Raw genomic sequence first — 20,963 nt, 5'->3', positions numbered from 1 at the left:
CTGATTGGCTACAGCTACATTAATCAGTGGTCCCTGATTGGCTACAGCTTCTTGTTGAGTGTATTGCCTTCATGTGCTACAGGAAATGGTCTCGGGTGTCAGGGCTTGCAGCGGCTGCCGCTGGGCGTGGCACTGGGCGGTCAGCTCCTGACATCACAGGGGGGGCAGGGATTCTGCAGGACCCTGCTCTGTGGAAGGAGGGGCGGTATACCTCACCCTGACTCCCTCTCAATCCACTCGCTGGCCTGCTCAACCTGGCCTGCTTACCCCCTACATCTTCCACCATCTCTTCCTCCCAGGCCTCTCCTTCAAGCCTCCACTCTCCTTCTTGCCTTTTCCTTGGCTTCTCTCCACTCCAACTCCGCTCCATCACTCCCACTCAAACCCACCACCCCAGAGCTCTTCCCAGCCACCCTTTATAGGGTTTCCTCTCTCCGCCCCGCCCTCCTTCCAGGCTTGTTCCTTCTCCTGACCGGGCCCAGCTGTGCGTTCCTCCAGGTGTTTCCCTCCAACCACTAATCCCTCCTGGGCTCCTTTGCCTTGCTGGTAGGGTGGGGTTGAGTGCAAGCCATCCCCAGCTGAGGGCTCCTTGGCCTTGCTCACGAGGAGCTGCCCCAGCCAGCCTCTGTGCTATTGAGCTTGCCTGGCCTTGCTCATGAGGAGCTGCCCCAGCCAGCCTCCGTGCTATTGGGCTTGCCTGGCCTTGCTCATGAGGTGCTGCCTTAGCCAGCTTCTGCACTGCCTGCTCAGCAATGCTGGGCGGGGCTACCCATCTCCTCCCCCAGAATGCCTGTGGCAGCCCCCCCTGGAGAGGCTTGGCTTCTAGCAACTCCTGAGCCAGGCTGCTGTCTTCTAGCCATGGTGTGGCTCTGGGCTGTAGAGGCTGCTTCCTCTCCCTGCCAGGTAAGGGCTCTGCTTGGGCTGCTGCTGGTCCCACATTCCCCCTGCTGTGGCCCTTTCCCTCTGGCCTGCTTAGACCCCTTTCTTCCCCCTGGAAGGTGGGACTGGCTGGTCTCTCCTTGCCCCCTCTATCCCTCTGAGGTTCTGGCCTTTTACCCCTTCCCCATGGAGTAGGTAGGTTCTGGCCCTGGTTGCCAGCTTGGGCGGTGGGGTTGCTGCCACCCTTTTGTCCCCTGCTGTTCCCTCTTGTCAAGTCTGGGGGCTGGGGCTCAGACCCCGGACATCGGGTTTATTTATTTATCACATTTCTAGACCGCCCTCCCCATCCGATGGGCTCAGGGTGGTTTAACAACAGTTTAAAACAGTAAAAACATTATAAAAACATTAAAACATTATATCAAAACAATTAAAATTGGCGGGTATAAAATATTAAAATACAGCATTTTCCTGCATGGGTGGTGGAAGGTCTTCAGTGGTATGGCCGGCAAGAGGACAGCCTAGCCCCCACCAAATGCCTGGCGGAACATCTCCATCTTGCAGGCCCGTCAGAAAGATAACAAACCCTGCTGGGCCCTAGTTTCCTCAGACAGAGAGTTCCACCAGGTCGGAGCCAGGACCGAAAAGGCCCTGGCTCTGGTAGAGGCCAGGCGGATCTCCCTGGTTTGACACCATTATGGTTGCCCTGGATTCGTGTTGTGATTTTCTAATGTTTAGGGAACTTATTATATAAAACCACTATGGATGGCATTAGGAAAAAGAAATGTCAGTTTTTCAAAGCTAACTGAAGGAAATAAAGATGGAATTAACAGTACTAGTTTTCATTGTGGAACGAAGACCTTTTTAAAAAAATGAAACTGCTGTGAGTAGCTTCTTTATCTTCTAACATAAAGTTTGATTCATCACAAGATTGCCACCAATGAGGACAGTGGGATCCTACTGTATAAAGGTGATCGAGATCATATAGCTGTGGAATTGTATCGTGGACGAGTGAGGGTCAGCTATGATACAGGATCATATCCAGCATCTGCCATTTATAGGTGGGTTTATATATCGATCTTCATTCCATCTGTCTGTGCCCATAGAGCAACAATGGAAGTGGAAGGCTAGTAGCTGTTGGACATTTTGGACAGCCTCTTTTTGCCAAGACAAAACTGAAGATTCTTTCAAGTCACAGGGCACCAAAATCCTAGAATGAAAGCCTATTTTTTGAAGCAGTCTCTTTAAGAGGGTAGTTACTTCCTAATTCAGTTGTCCTTTGCCCATCTGCAGTGATGATGTCATGTCTGCACCCCGCATCCATGCCATTGGTTTAAGTGTTGCACCACTGCTAATACTATGCCTTTACTATGCTTTGATTTCAGGTTGCAAATGCTCTAATCACCACTTTTGTTTCTCTCCCTCTACCAGCCTGAGAACACAGCTATGTTATCTTTTGCTTTGAGGTTCACTGAAATGACCTTGTACTGTCTGAAATGTTGCCGTTTCTCTGTATGCCTTTTTGTCTTGTCTAGCTGAACTCCAGAAGAAGTTCCCAGACTCCTTCCTGCCCAATTCTGTGGTCTGGATGGGAGGGGGGAAATTGTTTGAGTATTTAGAACTGTATTTTCCTCAAGTCTCTATTCCTAGCAAGGAAGCATGTACTGCTTGGATGCTCTCTTGCCTCTGAATAAATCTATTGACATATATATGGGCCGATTCCAGACGGCCCCCCGCCTCGTGAAACGTCGCGCGTCGTTGTGCAGAAAACATGAAATATCGCGTTTTCTCGTGCGAGTTTTGCGCGACGTCCCGCAAAACTCACGCGAGAAAACGCGATATTTCGCATTTTCTGCGCAACGACGCGTGATCTTTCGCGAGGCGGGGGGCCGTCTGGAATCGGCCATGGACAGAACTGGATTTCTGAATAAAAGCCATTTAACCAAGAACCTGTGTCTTGCTGCAACGGTCCAGGGATCTGCCTGCCATATCCTGTCATCCATAGCCTGACAGATGATTTCCAGAATATCAGTATGCACTTGTATTATAGATAGATGGGAAGATAGCTTGTGTGTATTCATGCGAACTACATGAAGACAAACTCCACCATCTAGTACTGCAAGAAAGAGGTAGGCAAGCTTAGGGGGCAGAATTGTGTAGCTGGACAGAGGTCCACCCCCTCACACAAGTTGGGCTGTGGCAGAAGCAGGTTGGATGAGTGTGTCAGGTCCAGTGTATATCTAAACTGTACTGACTCCATTTTCTAATGCTTCTAGTGTTTAAGTGCTTTCTTCCCAGGTGCATCAGTTCCCAGGCAGAGTTCCCACCGGAGGCGACTGTTTTGTCTAACACCGTTCCACCAAGCATTGGCCTTGAAGGAGAGCAGCTTCCCAGGACTGAGAGATGTTGTTTTGAGAACTGTGGGGGGAGGCAAATCCAGATGGGTATTGTAACTCTGTACCTCATGCTTTGCCCTTCATTGGTAACAATGATCATGTACCATCCTGAGTCTCCTATTCAGGACAGTGGACTATAATGGACCTTTTCTGCAGTAAAGTTTCCTTTTCCAAACAATGGACTTGTGTTTGCTTCTAAAGGGAACCCTGTAGTGAGAGCCTTATTTAGCCACAGTCTGACATTTTGTTACCAATCATGCCTGAGTCGGGCCCAGCGGAATCCAAGGTCGTCCCGGACAGGGATCCTTTGTTTGATCCGTATGCGTCTCCCGACAGTCACCCAGTGCAAGCCCAAGACTCCCCGGAGCCGAGACTAGCCGGGACCGGGACCGGAGCCTCCACTCCTACCCCGCCTCTTATCGACCTCGGGGCTGAAGGGACAAGGCCGACGGCAGCCACTCTCCCCTTGATCTCGTTACCCACCCCGTCGGAGTGGGGAGCCAGACCCCGAGAAACGAGAGAGCGCCGGGCCGGTGGACTGCATCCACGAGTTTCGATGGACGGGCGCCGAAGCCTAGGAACTGTCCCTGAGCTAGATAGCAGCCAACCATGGCGATATTGGAACAGGATGACCGAACAAACGGAGGGGGACACATCCCACCGCGGCGCCCTGAGTTGGGATTATTCAGAACTTGCTCCGTGGAAAGAGCCCACGGAAGTTCCTGAACAAAGTTGGGTGCAGATGCAAAGTCGCACCCATGCTGTAGATTCCGGCATCTCGGCAGTAACGGGCCTGGCCAAGGGAATTCTAGCAGCGAGATCGCGAGTCGATCAAGGAGACCCTCCGCCTTGGGGCCCATTTTCCCCGGTGAGTGCAGCGAACGGAGGTTCCATGATGGAGCAACCGGGGCCAAGTCGAATGCAACAGTTAGAAGCTAGACTGATGGATATGGAAGAGAGTTTGGCTCATGCCATCCATCTAATCTCAGCAATGGGGGCCGGAGAGAGACTGTCACCTGAAGAGATGGCGGTGCAGATAGCTACCCTCCAAAGTGTCATCTCATATCCGGTGGAGGAAGTTCTGCAACAGCCGTCACCTACGGGAGAGGAGGAAGCCTGCCCTGGAGAACCGGGAGAACAGCCCACGGAATTTCCCAGACAGGACGAAATTCCACCTAGAGGGGATACCCCGGCTGAGCCACCTGGGGAAACTCCAACTGAACTTCCTAAATCGGGAGGGGATCTACCGCCGGACGAGACTCCAGCGGAGACCCCCGCTGAGCGGCCTACGGAAGGGGAAGACAAGCTAAGCGAGACACCGGTGATACCCCCTCATACTTCTCCGATAACGGTCCGGCCGGACCAATCGGAAGAGCACCCGGCTCCACCTGAGGAGGGAGCGCCTCGACAACCGCTGGAAATTGTCCCCATCCTGCAAACTCCAGGGGACGGTCTACCGGCGCCACGAGACCAGCCTTTGCTTCCCAGAATAACGACGCCTGGAGGGGCAAGCCCGCGCGGCCTTCCACCCATCCGGCCAGCGCCGCTGCGGCCCCTCCCGCCTCGACCGCAGCCCATACCTTTGCAGCAGCCGATCCGTTGGCCACAGGATCAGCCCGTATTACCACCCCCGAATCAACCGGGAGGCCCTACACCACTACGACCCCGCCAGCCCCCCCTTCAGCGGCCGCTCCTCACTCAACCACACCAGCCTCCTCCACCTCGACAGCTACGGCCGACGCCCCCCGTGTTACCAGCCAGACCAAGACTGCAGCCACCTGCTCAGCCACCATTGCAGCCTCCGGCCCAACCTAGACTACCCCCTCCAGCCCAGCCACGACCACCTCTGCCAGCGCAGCCGGTGTTGCCGCCGCCAATACAACCACCACCGTTGCCCCAACCGGGGCCCCAGTTACCTCCCCTCGCACCCCAGGCGCCATTAAGACTGCCGATGGACTTCTACCCAGCACCGGCTCCGAGACAAGATCTCCCGATGGGCTGGGTGAAACTGGAAGCCACTTTTGATGGGGATCCCTCCAAACTAGGATTTTTCCTGGTGCAAGTGGTGCAATTTTTCAACCGGTGGGGACACCTCTTCGGCAGCGAGGCCAGTCAAGTTGAGCACCTCGGCTCCCGCTTGCAAGGCAAAGCAGCAGATTGGTATGTAGGCTTATATAATATCGGTGCTCCCGAACTCAATACTCTCCAGGGGTTGGTGGACGCTATCCGAGCACAATATGAAGACCCCTTAGAGGAAACCCGGGCCCGAACAGAATTGCAAGCCATTAAACAGGGCAATATGTCGGCAAGGGACTATATTACAAAATTCCGACAACTAGCTGCCAAATGCCCTAGGTGTGAGGAGTCCACCAAAATTATCCTGTTCAAGCAAGGACTAAACCCGAGGCTTCTGGACAGAGCCCTCATGCAGGACAATCCCCCAACGTTGTTAGGCTGGATCCAGCTAGCCTGTGAAGTCGAAAACCGCATTTTAGAAGTCCGTTTGGTTGAACAACAACAACAAACGGGACAAAGAAGACCCTTAACTTTGCAAAAGGGAGGACGAGGAGCTGGATACGCCACTCGTGGAGCGAGAGATGCTAGATGGCAACAAGGGCTGTGCTTGCAATGTGGACAACCCGGTCACTTTGCAGCGCAATGCCCCTACCGGCCTGTGCAAAGACCCCCGCTCCAAATAAGGCGTCCAACCCTTGCTCCGTTTCCAAATCTCCAGCGCCCGGTACCCGCGCCACGAGCGAACAGAGGTCGGGGAGCTTCCCAACGACCCGCCGCAGAAAGGGGACTGGAAGCGGAAGAAATTATGGAGTACGACCCCGCTTCCCCCAATACCGAGGGAAATCCAGAAAGCCCCCAGTCGGGAAACGAAATGGATCTGTTGTAAAGGGACCCGACCGACAGATCCATCGCAAGCCCGTCCCTGCAAGGAACCGGCCGCCTGGGTCCATCTTATTCATGCCAGTGACTCTAATTAACCCGGAGAGAAAAATGCACATCCGAGTGCAAGCCCTTATAGACTCTGGCTGTTCGAGGGACATCATCGCTCCAGCCCTAGTCAATGGACTAATCTTACCAACTCGGGAATTACAAAATCCAGTAATCTTTGAACAAATGGATGGCACCAATATGAACCCTGTTACCACGGAGACCATCCCAGTGATCACAGGCATGGGACAACATTGGGAAAAGAGATCTTTTGTCATCAGCTCCACTGCCAAATACCCGTTAATTCTAGGCAGCAAATGGCTATGTGATCACAATCCATACATTGACTGGGCCCAAGGATGCATCACTTTCAGTCATGCCAACTGCAAAACCCATCGCTGGAATCAAAACTGGGGCAGTGATCCAACTCACACCGAGAAGGCCCTTCTTACTCAAGAAGAAATCAACCAAATACCCGAACCGTATTGGCCTTTTCTAAACGCTTTTTCCGAGGAGGAAGCTGATACCCTACCCCCGCACCGACGAACGGACTGTGCGGTGGAAATCTTACCCGGAGCCTCACTGCCCAAAGGACGGCTCTATCCCATGAGTCTCCAAGAACGAGAGGAGCTCCGGAAATTCATCGACACCAACCTCCAACGAGGGTTCATCCACCCAGCCAACAGCCCCCACGCCGCTCCGGTTCTCTTCGTAAAAAAGAAGGATGGGGGACTACGACTGTGCACAGATTTTCGAGGACTTAATGCAGTGTCCACCAACAACGCCTATCCGATACCACTCATCCGAGACCTTCTCAACGTCGTGGCCCAAGGTAAGATCTTTACAAAATTAGACTTAAAAGATGCTTACTTCCACGTCCGTATCAAGGCGGGGGATGAGTGGAAAACCGCGTTTAATACGCCCCTCGGACAATATGAATACCTAGTCATGCCTTTTGGATTGACGGGAGCCCCATCTGTATTCATGTCCATGATAAACGAAGTTCTGCACGAATTTCTGTACAAAGGGGTGGTGGTGTACCTTGATGATGTCTTAATTTATTCGGACACAGAGGAAGAACATATTCAAATGGTACGAAAGGTCCTGGCCACCTTGATGAATAATAAACTGCCCATCAAGCTGTCCAAATGTGAATTCCATAAAACCGAACTCACTTACCTTGGGTATTGCATCTCCCGAGAGGGCTTAAAAATGGATCCAACCAAAATACAAGCGATCCAAGATTGGCAAACACCCGCCACCCGTAAAGACCTGCAATCCTTCCTGGGATTTGCCAATTTCTATAGAGACTTTATAGCAAATTTCGCCCAAATCACGTTCCCCTTAACAGAGTTATTGAAAACAAAAGACAAAGGGGACCAAGCTAGAAAACCCTCCTCCAAACTACAATGGACCTCCGATTGTCAGACTGCTTTCGAATGCCTCAAAAAGCAATTTGTAACGGAACCCATCCTCTCCCACCCCAACGAACAGTCCCCTTTCATAGTGCAAGTCGACGCCAGCGATACGGCGATAGGGGGAGTTTTATTGCAGAAGGGGGAGGATGGAAGGTTGCGGCCTTGTGCATTCTTGTCTAGAAAGTTTTCGGAGGCGGAAAGAAATTGGAATGTGTGGGAGAAGGAGGCTTTTGCAGTAAAAGCAGCCCTTACTAACTGGAGACATTGGCTGGAGGGGGCGCGATACCCCTTCGAGGTCTGGACAGATCATAAAAATCTGGAGGCCCTCCGAAGCCCACGCAGACTGAATGCCAAGCAATTGCGATGGGCGGAATTCTTTTCCAAATTCAACTTCACTCTAAATTATCTCCCGGGCAAAACTAACTTTTTGGCGGACGCCCTATCGCGCATGCCCCAACATAAGAGCAAGCGGGAGGAGACTGTCGACACGGTCTTCTCGCCTACGCAGCTTGGGGGCGTGGTGACTACTCGCGGTCGAGCCAAACAGCCCCTCCCGGCCAACCAAGAGTGGAAATCGAAACTTAAAACTGAGGTGGAGAAGGAGGGGGATAAAGCTCCGCGAAACAAACTGGTCCAATCCCCACAGGGGGATTGGCTAGCGGGAAGCAAGTTTTATGTCCCAGACAGCCTCAAACTGGAGGTCTTGCAGCGCTGTCATGATGCCCCCACTGCTGGTCATTATGGGTATCTGAAAACATTACATCTAATCCAAAGGCAATTCTGGTGGCCGGGCATGCGCAAAGACATTTCCCAATATGTTAGTTCCTGCCCCGTTTGCCTCAGCGCCAAAACCAGAAAAGGAAAACCTCCGGGTCTCCTGCAACCGTTAGAAACGCCCAACAGACCTTGGGAAATAATATCTATGGACTTTATCACTGATCTACCTATTTCAAAAGGACATAACTGCATTTTAGTCGTGGTAGACCTGTTCTCCAAACAAGCTCATTTTATTCCCTGTACAGCTATACCCACCGCCCGAAAACTAGCCAATTTATTTTTAAAACACATCGTAAAATTACATTCTTTTCCGTCCAAGGTGATTTCGGATCGCGGCGGACAGTTCGTTGCCAACTTCTGGCGGGAGCTTTTGAGAATGTTGAATATTGAGCAAGGCATCAGCTCAAGCCACCACCCACAAACCGACGGACAATCCGAAAAAACAAATCAGATACTAGAACAATTTCTTCGTTGCTACATTAATTTCCAACAAGACAATTGGGTGGACCTTCTCCCTTTGGCCGAATTCTCATATAACAACAGTGTACATGCTTCCACGGGAGAGGCCCCTTTCAAAATTATCTATGGAGCTCACTTCAATCCCTTCCCGTTGGACGCTCCTCCTCTCCATTCCTCTAATTTGCCAGATGTATCTTCATGGTGGGGGGAGGCAGCGCAACAATGGACTCTTATTAAGAAACATCTTGAAAAAGCCAAACTGGATTACAAAAAATACGCAGACCGCCATCGTGTGGCCGAATGGGATTTACAACCTGGAGATCATGTATACATTTCCACAAAGAACCTGAAACTGGCTCAGACAAGCCGCAAACTCGCTCTGAAATTCCTGGGGCCTTTCCCTGTGCGCAAAGTAATAAATAAAGTGACTGTTGCTGTAACTTTGCCCAAGAACTTATGCCATGTGCATGATACGTTCCATGTCAGTCTTTTAAAAAGAGCTCCTACTGATGACAAATGGCACCTCAAAGCTCCACCCATTCCAACTTTAATTGACGACCAAATACACTATGAGGTACAACAAATCTTGGACTCTAAACTCAAACGAAACCAGCTTTTTTACCTCATTAGATGGAAGGACTTTGATTCTGGGTACGATGAGTGGGTGAATTCTGTACATGTTCATGCTCCTAGACTGACCAAAGCTTTTCATACTCGCTATCCATATAAGCCAGGGGGGGACCTATTTTAAGGGGGGCAGAATGTCAGGTCCAGTGTATATCTAAACTGTACTGACTCCATTTTCTAATGCTTCTAGTGTTTAAGTGCTTTCTTCCCAGGTGCATCAGTTCCCAGGCAGAGTTCCCACCGGAGGCGACTGTTTTGTCTAACACCGTTCCACCAAGCATTGGCCTTGAAGGAGAGCAGCTTCCCAGGACTGAGAGATGTTGTTTTGAGAACTGTGGGGGGAGGCAAATCCAGATGGGTATTGTAACTCTGTACCTCATGCTTTGCCCTTCATTGGTAACAATGATCATGTACCATCCTGAGTCTCCTATTCAGGACAGTGGACTATAATGGACCTTTTCTGCAGTAAAGTTTCCTTTTCCAAACAATGGACTTGTGTTTGCTTCTAAAGGGAACCCTGTAGTGAGAGCCTTATTTAGCCACAGTCTGACAGAGTGTGGCAGTCAGAAAGCTGGAAGGAAGGCTGTTGCCTTGGACATGAGTTGGCCGAAGAAAAAATGGCAGAAAGTTCTCCAGGACCAGCCTGGAGATGTCTGCCCTCTTGCTGGAATGGGAGAAGAAGTTGACAACTGTGGGGAGTCATCACAGTGCTTGCCTGAAAGATGAGCACTTTACCTAGTATTTTGGAAACTTTAGAAGCAGCTCAGTTGAAATAAGCTTTTCTAATAATTCCCTTCAAAAAGCAAAATGGAATTAAAAGCCTGAATCCATACCCTGGAGAAATAATGCTAAACTTTGTTAGGCAATAATATTGAAGGACCCAGATGTTAGCATATAGCCAAGTAAATGTGTATGATTTTTTTTTAAATGTTCCTATAAAATCCAGTATTTTCTGTACAATAACAGCACCCTTTTAAAAAGTGTTCTTTTTGGAACGCTTTTTCAAATACTCGGTTCATCTTTATGATGCTTTGTTTATAGTTCTGAAAAAATACTATAATTTGTGCAGCTAATATATTCTTTTCCACAAGCATAGATTTAGCCACATTAAATAAAATAGGATTACCCAGGGCTTTTTTTTCTGGGAAAAGAGGTGGTGGAACTCGGTGGGTTGCCCTAGGAGAAAATGGTCACATGGCTGGTGGCCCCGCCCCCTGATCTCCAGACAGAGGGGAGTTTCGATTGCCCTCCGCGCCGAAACTCCCTTCTGTCTGGAGATCAGGGGGCGGGGCCACCAGCCATGTGACCATTTTCAAGAGGTTCCGGAACTCTGTTCCACCGTGTTCCCACTGGAAAAAAGCCCTGGGGTTACCATGTCCAAAAGAATCAGTATTTGAACTGCAGTTGGCAGTGCACACCTGGACCATAGTTTTCCAGGGAAGAAGTTGACAGGGAGCGAGAAAGAAGGAAAGCTGAAGATGGAGAAGGGGTAGATAAAGAGGGGTTCTCTGTCGGGTGGGAAGAAGAGAAGGAAACAGGAGAAAGGGGGAGGCTGCGGGGGGCTTCCAGAAAGGGAAAGAGAACATTGGAAAATGAGATGGCTGTCGCAAGTCCTTGCTATACTTACTATTAAGCATTAAAGAAGTAGTCACAACGAATGCTTACTTGGTTTTGAATATAAGCTGAACAGGCCTTGGAATCTTGCTGCTAGTCTTCTCTTCACCCTCCAGAACCTTGAACAAGGCTTTGATTCATCCCTCATTTCTGTTACTATCATGCTTCCATTTTCATATATACTAATGGATGATGTTCCGGTGCCGCTCTGCTGTGGGCCGGCAGCTTTGTTTTCTGTCTTTGAGACCAAGTGAAGCTATGAGGCAATCCATGCCCCTGCTTCTTGGGCTGCCATCTTTCACTGGTTGCTCCAGGGTAGGAAGTTCAAACACCACCGCTGTATGCTCCAGTCTTTGTGCTGGGACTTTCTTTCTGTCCAGGATCATTGGCGGGAAGGTGGCCTGGCCCAAATGAATAGGAGCACATTATCTGTGCCAGTGCTGGAATGAAACAGACCTCTGTCTGCCTATACAAGACAAATTGTCCATGTGCAGCCCCTTTTCAGATCAGGGCTATACAGGGCGGAGAGAGCAGATTTAAATTTCAACACTTGCAGTCTTGATCAGGGCTTTTTTTCAGCTGGAACGCGGTGGAACGGAGTTCCAGAACCTCTTGAAAATGGTCACATGGCTGGTGGCCCCGACCCCTGATCTCCAGGCAGAGGGGAGTTGAGATTGCCCTCCACGCCTGTAGATTTTTTGGAATTCTAAACTCCCCTCTGTCTGGAGATCGGGCGGGGCCACCAGCCATGTGACCATTTTCTCCGAGGGCAACCCACTGAGTTCCACCACCTCTTTTCACAGAAAAAAAGCCCTGGTCCTGATCATCAAAACCAGGGAGCTCAGTTTTGACAGGCAAAACCCAGTGGGGTTGTGATGGTTGGATCCACACTCCCGTTTTCCCCATGGCCCAGACTGCATCTCTGCATGCACTCTGTCTTTATATCTGTCTTTATATCATCACATCTGCTTTGACCTGTTGTTTTTGGAAATTCTAAGCCCGGGAAAGGGTATATGAACCATTGGGAACATGGAGGATGTACTTTTTGAAGGGAGTCCGAGGAAGGTTTTACATTTCTAAGTCTACGGTGTTACGTGTCTTTAGCAGCATGTTTTGGCTCTCTGCTGCAAGTTGTCTGCTTAATTGCCCTTAATTGCATGTTAACTAGTTCGTCGATAAGTATTTTTCTCAGCTAGAAGTGAAATCCCTTGGTGTAACATTTTCACTTTATCTTCAGATACCCCTTTGTAATATTGTTTCTTATCTTATATCCACTCTGTCATGGTTTGCATGTTTTTAAAGTTTTTAAACCTTGTACCTTTGGTTTTGGACCTTAAATTCAGCTCCTCCTTACTTTACCTTAAACTTATACCTCAGGAGGGCTCTGGTCCTAATACACCCTTTTTATATTTCTACTCACACAGAGCTTTGGTATTCTCTACTTTACTCCAAGCAGTTACCCTCAAGAACACCCTCTCCTTTGTGTTTGTGTGACCTTTATATCGCTGCCTCCCTGACTCCCACCAAAGGCTTTTGCCTTAGACCTCCTTGTTGTAACTTGTAATATAGGAAGGCTTTATTATGCTGGTAGTGTGACAGAATGATCAGCACATGAGAGTGGTTGTGAGGAAAATAAGGGACGTTTTATTTTCTCAAACAGAAGCATATTTTATTTGTAGGTACATAAGCTTGATGGTGGCAAAGTTCAATAAGCGTATTGGTTTCATAATAGTTCTTAAACTGGGTGGTTTAAACAGAGTTATTTCTTAAGGTATTTGCACAGACTCGGTCACACAAAGTACTTTTCCACACAGGTCTTCACCAACAAAAACTACACACAGACTTAAAGTCACTCAGGCCTTTCTACACAGTTTGCCTGACTTGGATAGATTTATCTCTCTCTCAAATATACTCAGGCTGTCTCAGACACACACTCAGTTTGCCTGTCGTAGACAGAATAATTTCTCTGAACACCACACAGATATAGACTCTCTCAGAAACACACAGTTTTGTTTAACTTGGCAGAATAAATTTCTCTCAGATTCTTCTCGCAGATACTCTCAGGCTAAACACAGCTTGCCTGTTCTGACCAGAATCACACAGACAGTTCAGGCTTCACACAGACTGCCTGACTGGACTAGAATAAAATCCGCTTCAGGCTTCCACACAATTTACCTGCTTTGCCCAGAATGGCTATTTTATCTCAGGGGCAGCTGCTTTCCAATCAGATTTCATTCCACTCACCCATCCAGCCCCCCCCCCCTCCTTCTTTCCTTAGAGGCCTACATTTTAGCTAACTCCAAGCAAACATAGGAGCAAGCAGAAATAAAAACGAAACTGTTTAAATCCAAAACATTATATTTCGGCTGCCACAGCTTATGATATCTAAAGTCCTGCCCACAACCCACAGTTATTCGCTGCAAAAAATAAAGCATGCAATTGAAAAACATTGACAGGTAGAGAATACCTGTCAGTGTTTTGACAGGTAATCTCTACTAATAGAGATTACACACAATCAGGAATGATTGCATTGTTTGTTCCTTCAAGTTTTCAGAATGCTCCTTGCCTGAAGAAAATTGGTTGTGTGGCTACCTGTTTATACCACAGAAGAATCTTACAGTGTCCCAGCTATTTAGGACATTAAGTATCACTCATTCTCGTTTCAGTGTTGAGACTATCAATGATGGTAACTTCCACATAGTTGAGTTGCTGGCCATGGAACAGATTCTGTCTTTGTCCATTGATGGAGGAAGTCCCAAAGTCATCACCAACTTGTCTAAACAATCCACTTTAAATTTCAACTCACCGCTGTATGTAGGAGGTAAGAAAACACATTGTTTTATAACAGTAGATATGAATAGCTCATGAAATCTGAGAGAAAACAAAATGATCATCTTGTTCAGCTAATACTCCAAATGAAGCGAATATTATTATTGTTATTTGTGAACTTATAGACTGCTGTGATTTCACAGCGGTACAGCAACAACACAACTGAGTCTTGGGGTTTATTCAGATCTGCTGAATCAGATTCTGTGCGTGGCCGCTCTCATTCATGGCATGGTGCGGAATCGGAGAATTTCTTTTTCTCCCTCTGCCCTGTGACTTCTGCATGCGTTGCACTTGAGCATCACCCATTGTGTTAGATGGTCTAAGGTGACCCAATGTGTAATAAACTCAGCACACATCAAGGTTTAGACAAGCCGCTACAAAGCTGCATGATGAAAGAGTAGTCATTCCCATTATCTATTCCATGTTGTATCCATTATGCCCACCCAGCTCCATGGAAATCCCATAATATGGTTAATGAGAATCTTCCTCGGCCCAATTGCCAGAATCCACTCTCCGAAACTGGGTTTATAGCTCCAGCCTCCATAGCTGCTCATGGTTATTTCACAGTTAATTATTAGGAGTCAACAAGAACAGTCTTAAAGTAACTTGATTCGTTTCAAGGAAGTTGCCAGCCTGTTTGTTTTCCAGGGATGCCAATGAAGAACAACGTTGCTGCTTTGCATCAGGCTCCAGGTCAAAATGGCACCAGCTTTCATGGCTGCATCCGTAATCTGTATATCAATAGCGAACTGCAAGACTTTAGGAATGTTCCACTGCAGGTTGGAATTCTCCCAGGCTGTGAGCCCTGCCATAAGAAAGTGTGTGTCCATGGAACCTGCCGCGTGACAAGCCAGTCAGGTTTTACGTGTGAGTGTGATGGAGGATGGACTGGCCAACGTTGTGATCAGCAAGCCAATGATCCTTGTCTAGGAAATAAGTAAGTCTCCTTTCTGATGTCTTCTAATTCTTGGTGGAGAGACAGTATGGAATAGAAGTTAGAGTGCTAGATTTCGTCTGGAGACATCCAGGTTTAAATCCCTGCTAACTATGAAACTCACTGCGTGACTTTGGGGCAGATATTCTTTCTCAGCTTAACTTACGTCACAGGATTGCTGTGAGGATATATTGGAGGTTCGTAAATTGAGGAGAGGCCTTGTTTCCTCGACAAGCTCAGATTTTCACAGCTGATGCCAGCATGCCTGTATAGTGTTGGCATGAATGGAGAGTGTTTGAGTTGAGGATGCTAATGTGAGTCTATATCTTCGTTAACAAGGATGTTAACACAGAAAGATCCTTTGATTCTAAATGTATCTTGATTCATTACTGAGTGGTCTTGAGCAGTTGTCGGGGGCTAGGGAAAGGGAGGTGTTTGTTTCTGAGATGGCTTTCTTTCCTGTGGATGTAATAATGATAATAATAACAACAACAACATTCAATTTATATACCGCCCTTCAGGATGACTTAACACCCACTCAGAGCAGTTTACAAAGTATGCTATTATCCCCACAATAATCACCCTGTGAGGTGGGTGGAACTGAAAGAGCTCTGAGAGAGCTGTGACTGACCCAAGATCACCCAGGTGGCTTCAAGTGGAGGGGTAGGGAATCAAACCCATTCCTCCAGATTAGAGTCCCACCGCTCTTAACCACTACACCAAACTGGCTCCCAAACTACACCAAACTGGATGTGATGAAATTATGCAGAATTACACAGAATTATGCAGAATTACATCTGACCCCGCCCTTCTGTGCTGAGATGCCAAGATTTCGGGGAGTGGGGCTTGATGGCAACAACCATTTAGTCCATTTCTAGCTCAAAATCACCTCCCTCAAACTGTTTTTAAACTTTCATGGGGGACATTATGCATTCACTGTATCCTTCTGCACTTTGGGAAAGTCAGTTTTGAGGTCAGGAAAAAAATGGAGGCAGCTTTGTGCCAGAATCAGGGCCATGCTAGACATGCTGAGAGCACCGACCATCCACGGAGGTGGCTCTTCTGGGGGCGCAGCCTTTGAGATTCTGATTACCATTGTTTTAATTGGAAATTGAATGATCTCCCATTTGTCCTAGTCTGACAGTTTAACTACTGCACCACTCTAGAAAGTCTTCAGTTCTGTCCATCTTCTGGTTCTTAAACTGAATCTTGAATCTAAAGTAAATGACATTAGGAGTGGTCTTAGCCAATGGGCAACTCTGCCAGTCCCTGCACTTGGGGCCCCCAACTACCCCACAGCCTTGTCCCCCTGGGGAGGTGTGGGGGAACAGAAGAGCACTCCCACCACTGCTTGCACCTGCCCCATCTGGGACTCAGACATCTGGCTTTTGGTAGCAGTGGCGGTTCCCACCTGCCTCGCACAGGGTGCAGGACACCTGTTTCCTCATCCCGTGGAAAGGGAGTGGAAATGGGGGGCGCAACAGTGATTCCTGGCCCCCATGTTGAACTTTTGCCTAGGGCATCAGAATCACTAAGATCACCTTTGGCTAAAGGTAAAAAATATCTCACACCATAGCTGGCTTGCTTTAACTTAAAAGCAAATTCCATTGTGCAGTAAGGGTAGGATGGTGGACAGCTTGAACATGCTGCAAGTGCCAGGAGCGGCTGCCCAAACCCGCTCTGCTTCTCTTGGCTCTGTCGTCTTCATAAGGGTGTGAATGAATTGCAATTTCTGTTGAGCATGGAGCATCTTTCTTTTTTAAAAAATAAAAAGCGCTACGGGGTGGGAAAGGGAGTAGAAAATGCAGGTAAGTTGTGGCTTTTTTTCTCCTTGTAAACTTTTAAATCTTTATCGTTGAGTCATTTTCAGCCAGATTCTGCATTCCTTGCTGCCATATCTCACAAAGGCAAACAAAAGCCTTCTTGCTTGAGGAATGCCGAGTCTGGTCTCTGTGACATGCTGCTCAGGTTTTCCATAACACATCTACAGTGGCAATATTCCAGCACTAACAAAATCATGCCCTATACCGTGCCATTTCCTTGCACTAACCTTGCAGACCAAGTAATCCATAAAACCTGCTTTGCCATGGCTTTCTGGAAAAGTACATTCTAAAAAGGGGGGAGGGCACCAAAACGACATACAATTTCCTTTTTGAACATACAGTCCAAAGCATATATAGCCAATGTCGCTTAGCCTTAGTTTGGATAAATAATTTATTTTTATTCTCTTGGGCTTGTCTCCCCCTGTAGATGTGTGCATGGTACCTGCTTGCCAATCAATGCATTTTCATACAGTTGTAAATGCCTGCAGGGACATGGGGGAGTCCTCTGTGATGAAGATGAAGAATTGTTTAACCCCTGCCAGTCCATCCGATGTAAACATGGTAAATGCAGGCTATCAGGCCTTGGGAAACCGTATTGCGAATGCAGCAGCGGATACACTGGGGACAACTGTGATAAAGGTAGATAACCAGTTCTTATCGATTCTCATAGAAATGGTCATTTTATCATCCAGACATATGATAAGAATGCGTTCCATTATTGTGCACTCAGTATACCTTTTTCTGGAGGGGGGAGTGTCTTGGTTTCGGATTTCTTCTTTTCTTCGTAAACTGCAGAGTTTGTCTCCATAAGAAAAATGTTTTTTATAATTTAAACTTTTTATTATTTTATAACAAAGAAAAAAATCATTTTTAAAAAGTTCTTGAATATTATATTAATATTTAGAAGATTCCCCCATCAAATATTTTGCTGTCAATCCTTTTTTTTCTTAATTCAAAAGCGACTTTTGCTATATTTAAACTGCTGCCTTTTACCTGCTGTATCTTTCTGTATTTATTGTTTCTCTGCCTTCTTCAACTGAGAAGCCAAATCCAATGATTCTGCTCCTAGTTTTATCACAAACTCTACTTTTGACCTCCCATCTTCAACTGATTTATCACAGCGAATTATACAGGTGAGATGGATGTAAACAGGATGACTTTTTCCTTCCACTGTCACTCATTTTTCTGCTCGTCTATCAAGGCTGCTATCTTCCTTTTTCTCTCTGCCACTTTTTCTCCCACTCTCTCTTTCTTGATCTGACATTTATTTATTTTGTTCTTTACATTAATATGATGAGAATGGTGGGGAGCAAGCCTTTAAACCAGATGTCTCCTATTTAAACTGGTTTTATGCCTTGGTAATTTATGAAGTTTGTGGAATGTAACTTCTATTAAATAACAGATTGAATAATATTTAACTCCAGGTCTAATAAATGAAATTGCATGCTGTCTCAAGCACTTCCCAACAGTAAAAGAAACCAGCTGCCTCTGCCGTTAAGAATAGATGATGTGTATTTTTGTAATAAAGAAAAAGATTTAAATTTCCAATTTTCTTGTCATTTTAATAGTACTATATTTATGGCTTAGATATAAATCATCACTGCAAAACACGCTGATTGAAGTGCAATCCAGTTTTAATTCTGTATATCAAAACCATTATTTTCCATTGTGTAATGCAATTGCAATGCAAATCAGAAACTATATTTAGAAGTATCGTATTAGGACTGTATCTTAGAAGTCCTTTTAGTACAGATTAGAGATGGGTATGAACCAAAGTTTGTCACAAACTGGGCCATTTTTCAGTTTGCGAACTGGTGGTTCATCGGAGGGTTTTTCTGATAACACGCAACGAATCGCTATGATTTTTAGCCCGGTTTGTTTGGTTCATTTTTTCGGTTCATAACTGTAGACAGCCTGGCACCTATCAATCAGTTTCCTAGGCAACGGGGGGATGGGCTTTCTGCAGACCTTTTGCTGCCCGAGAAGTGACATTTTCCCGGATCAAACGAATTGGTTCGCGAACCAGGTAATTTCATGTGGTTCATGAAACAATACAAACCATGAACTGCAACGAACCGCCATTTTCCTGGTTTGTGCCTATCTCTGGTATGGATATCATTAAAAGGTATGTAATTTGGTAAGTGGTTTTTTTCTTTTTGTTTCAGAAATCTCTTGTCGAGGGGAACGAATCAGAGATTACTTCCAAAAGCAGCAAGGTTATGCCGCGTGCCAGACGACCAAGAAGGTATCGAGACTAGAGTGCGGAGGAGGGTGTTCAAGTGGGCAGTGCTGCGGGCAGCTGAGGAGCAAGAGGAGGAAATACTCTTTTGAATGCACTGACGGGTCCTCATTTGTGGACGAGGTTGAGAAAGTGGTGAAGTGTGGCTGTACAAAATGCCCCTCCTAAGCAGCTCCTATTTTGACCTACGTCTATTTTTTTTTAAATTGTATACTTATTGACTGTGTCGGACTAATTAATGCTTCATAGTGGAAATATTTGAAATATATTGTAAAATACAGAACAGACTTATTTTTATTACGAGAATAAAGACTTCATTTTCTTCTTCACTTGCAAAAAAAAAAAACAATCAAGTGCTTGAACTGTGAGACTTCTTGACCAAGAGGAGACTGAAGGAAAAAAATAAAGACTTAGTAACATTTCAACAGCGATTGAAACCTTAACTGCTTTTAACACCAGTCCTTCTTTATAACATACTGAAGATAAACAGGCACCTTCCGAGTGACTTTCAACTCTACCGTCTTACTGATGAAAAAACAAACAAAATACGAGGCTTCTTTTTTTACTTTCTTAACAGTCGTTTTTTTAAAATATTTTTTGACAAGACCATATCATACTTTTCTGTGAGGTGGGAGGAAGACCGGCAGGTGAAAAGAATCCATTTGTGCAAGTTTAACAATTATACGTAATGTGTTTCTTATGACATTCAATAAGCAAGTTGTGAGGGAGGGGGGAAATAGGGGAAATCTCACCTCCTGGACAGAAGAGGATGCCCACGGTCCTGAAATCTCATGATGTACGCTTTTATGTGGGCACGCTAGCAAAAGAAGAAATCAAGTGTTTATCCGCCCTTTTCCAGTATTAACTTTTTTGTAATATAAATGTTAAGGGTAAAAAATAGATTATTGTTGAGAAAATTAGGTATAATATGGAGTTTTTGTTTCTGAGTTTCGAACAGCTCTATACAGTATTCAGTTTATTGAGAAATATTTATTGTATCAAAGTACATTGTACTTAACATTTTAGGCCACCCCCTTTACTGTTTTTTCAATGCTTTAATATATATTAATTTATATTTGTCTTGATATTTTTGTATTTCCTGTTGTTGTTGTTGTTGTTTTTAAAAAGACATAAAACCAGGATATTTGCAATAGGACTAACATAGTGTGCTCTCTTGGGGTAAAATAGATTTGGTCTGGGTGCGTTCTTTTCTCCTAGCAACCTATCATATGGTGTCACTGACAGAACTGGAAACAATTATCAGTTGTAGTTTTCATTATAGCAAAGAATCAGGGTACCTCCCAAGGCCTTGTAATGTTTATGAAAAGAAAAAAAATGTTTTACCGTAGATGGAAAGTGTATAGAATTGAACATTTCCCTAAAGATACATTACTTATACAGCAAATGAATTGGTGTGTAGAAAATGACTCTAGAAAGTAGATCTTTACAAACTAATATTTTCTTAAAATTCCTTACCTTTAAAATTAAAAAGAGAGAGGCTGTATTACCAAGAACTGTGATTTGCCCCCCCCCAATATTAAAACTACTTTATTGCCCTAATGTTTCCCTTTGTTAACATGTTGCTGCTAAATCACAATATAAAATTGGTAATAATTCTTCACAGTGGGTTGTGTTCTTCTTTCAGTAAATCTTGGGGTACCCTGTGAAAAGGGTATTTTTTTCAATTTTTAAAAAAGAAAAGTTAGATGTACATGTGTAATACCGTGTGGCTTTGTCTGATTTGGACTTATATCAGTATCGTTACTGATGTTTGTAAATTAAACAGATATTTACTTTGGTGCCAGTTCTTACTTGTCTTCTTCGAAGAAGTTTAATGTGCTTATATGTAAACACCATCATCCCCCCCCCCAAGTAAATTTGACATCATTCCCCTATTCAAGGATATATGTTTCTGGAAAAGTAGAGGGATTCCCGCAGGTATATTTCAGCTTCAGTTGAGGGGAAAAAATGACTAAGGTGGAATATGACAGGTTTATAAAATTATGCACAGGGTAGAGAGAGTAAACA

The 20,963-nt window shown here is 46.0% G+C and overlaps 1 protein-coding gene across 2 annotated transcripts in view; it reads left to right on the top strand.

The window, feature by feature from the left end:
* Window positions 1–20,733, top strand: part of SLIT2 (slit guidance ligand 2) — a 402,035-nt gene extending 381,302 nt beyond the window's left edge. Inside the window, exons 32-36 of one of the 2 annotated variants that reach the window (XM_054998712.1) lie at window positions 1,807–1,937; window positions 13,777–13,931; window positions 14,588–14,876; window positions 17,124–17,335; window positions 18,862–20,733. In XM_054998712.1, coding sequence (XP_054854687.1) covers window positions 1,807–1,937; window positions 13,777–13,931; window positions 14,588–14,876; window positions 17,124–17,335; window positions 18,862–19,103 — 1,029 coding nt within the window. In that variant the 3' untranslated portion in view covers window positions 19,104–20,733. The remainder of the gene's footprint in view (window positions 1–1,806; window positions 1,938–13,776; window positions 13,932–14,587; window positions 14,877–17,123; window positions 17,336–18,861) is intronic. The other variant, XM_054998711.1, reaches the window with a different exon arrangement.
* The last annotated feature ends 230 nt before the right edge of the window (window positions 20,734–20,963 follow it).

The sequence above is a fragment of the Eublepharis macularius genome, chromosome 15 (assembly GCF_028583425.1).
Source record: "Eublepharis macularius isolate TG4126 chromosome 15, MPM_Emac_v1.0, whole genome shotgun sequence".
Taxonomy (NCBI): domain Eukaryota; kingdom Metazoa; phylum Chordata; class Lepidosauria; order Squamata; family Eublepharidae; genus Eublepharis; species Eublepharis macularius.
This window is presented reverse-complemented; position numbering and strand designations above follow the sequence as displayed.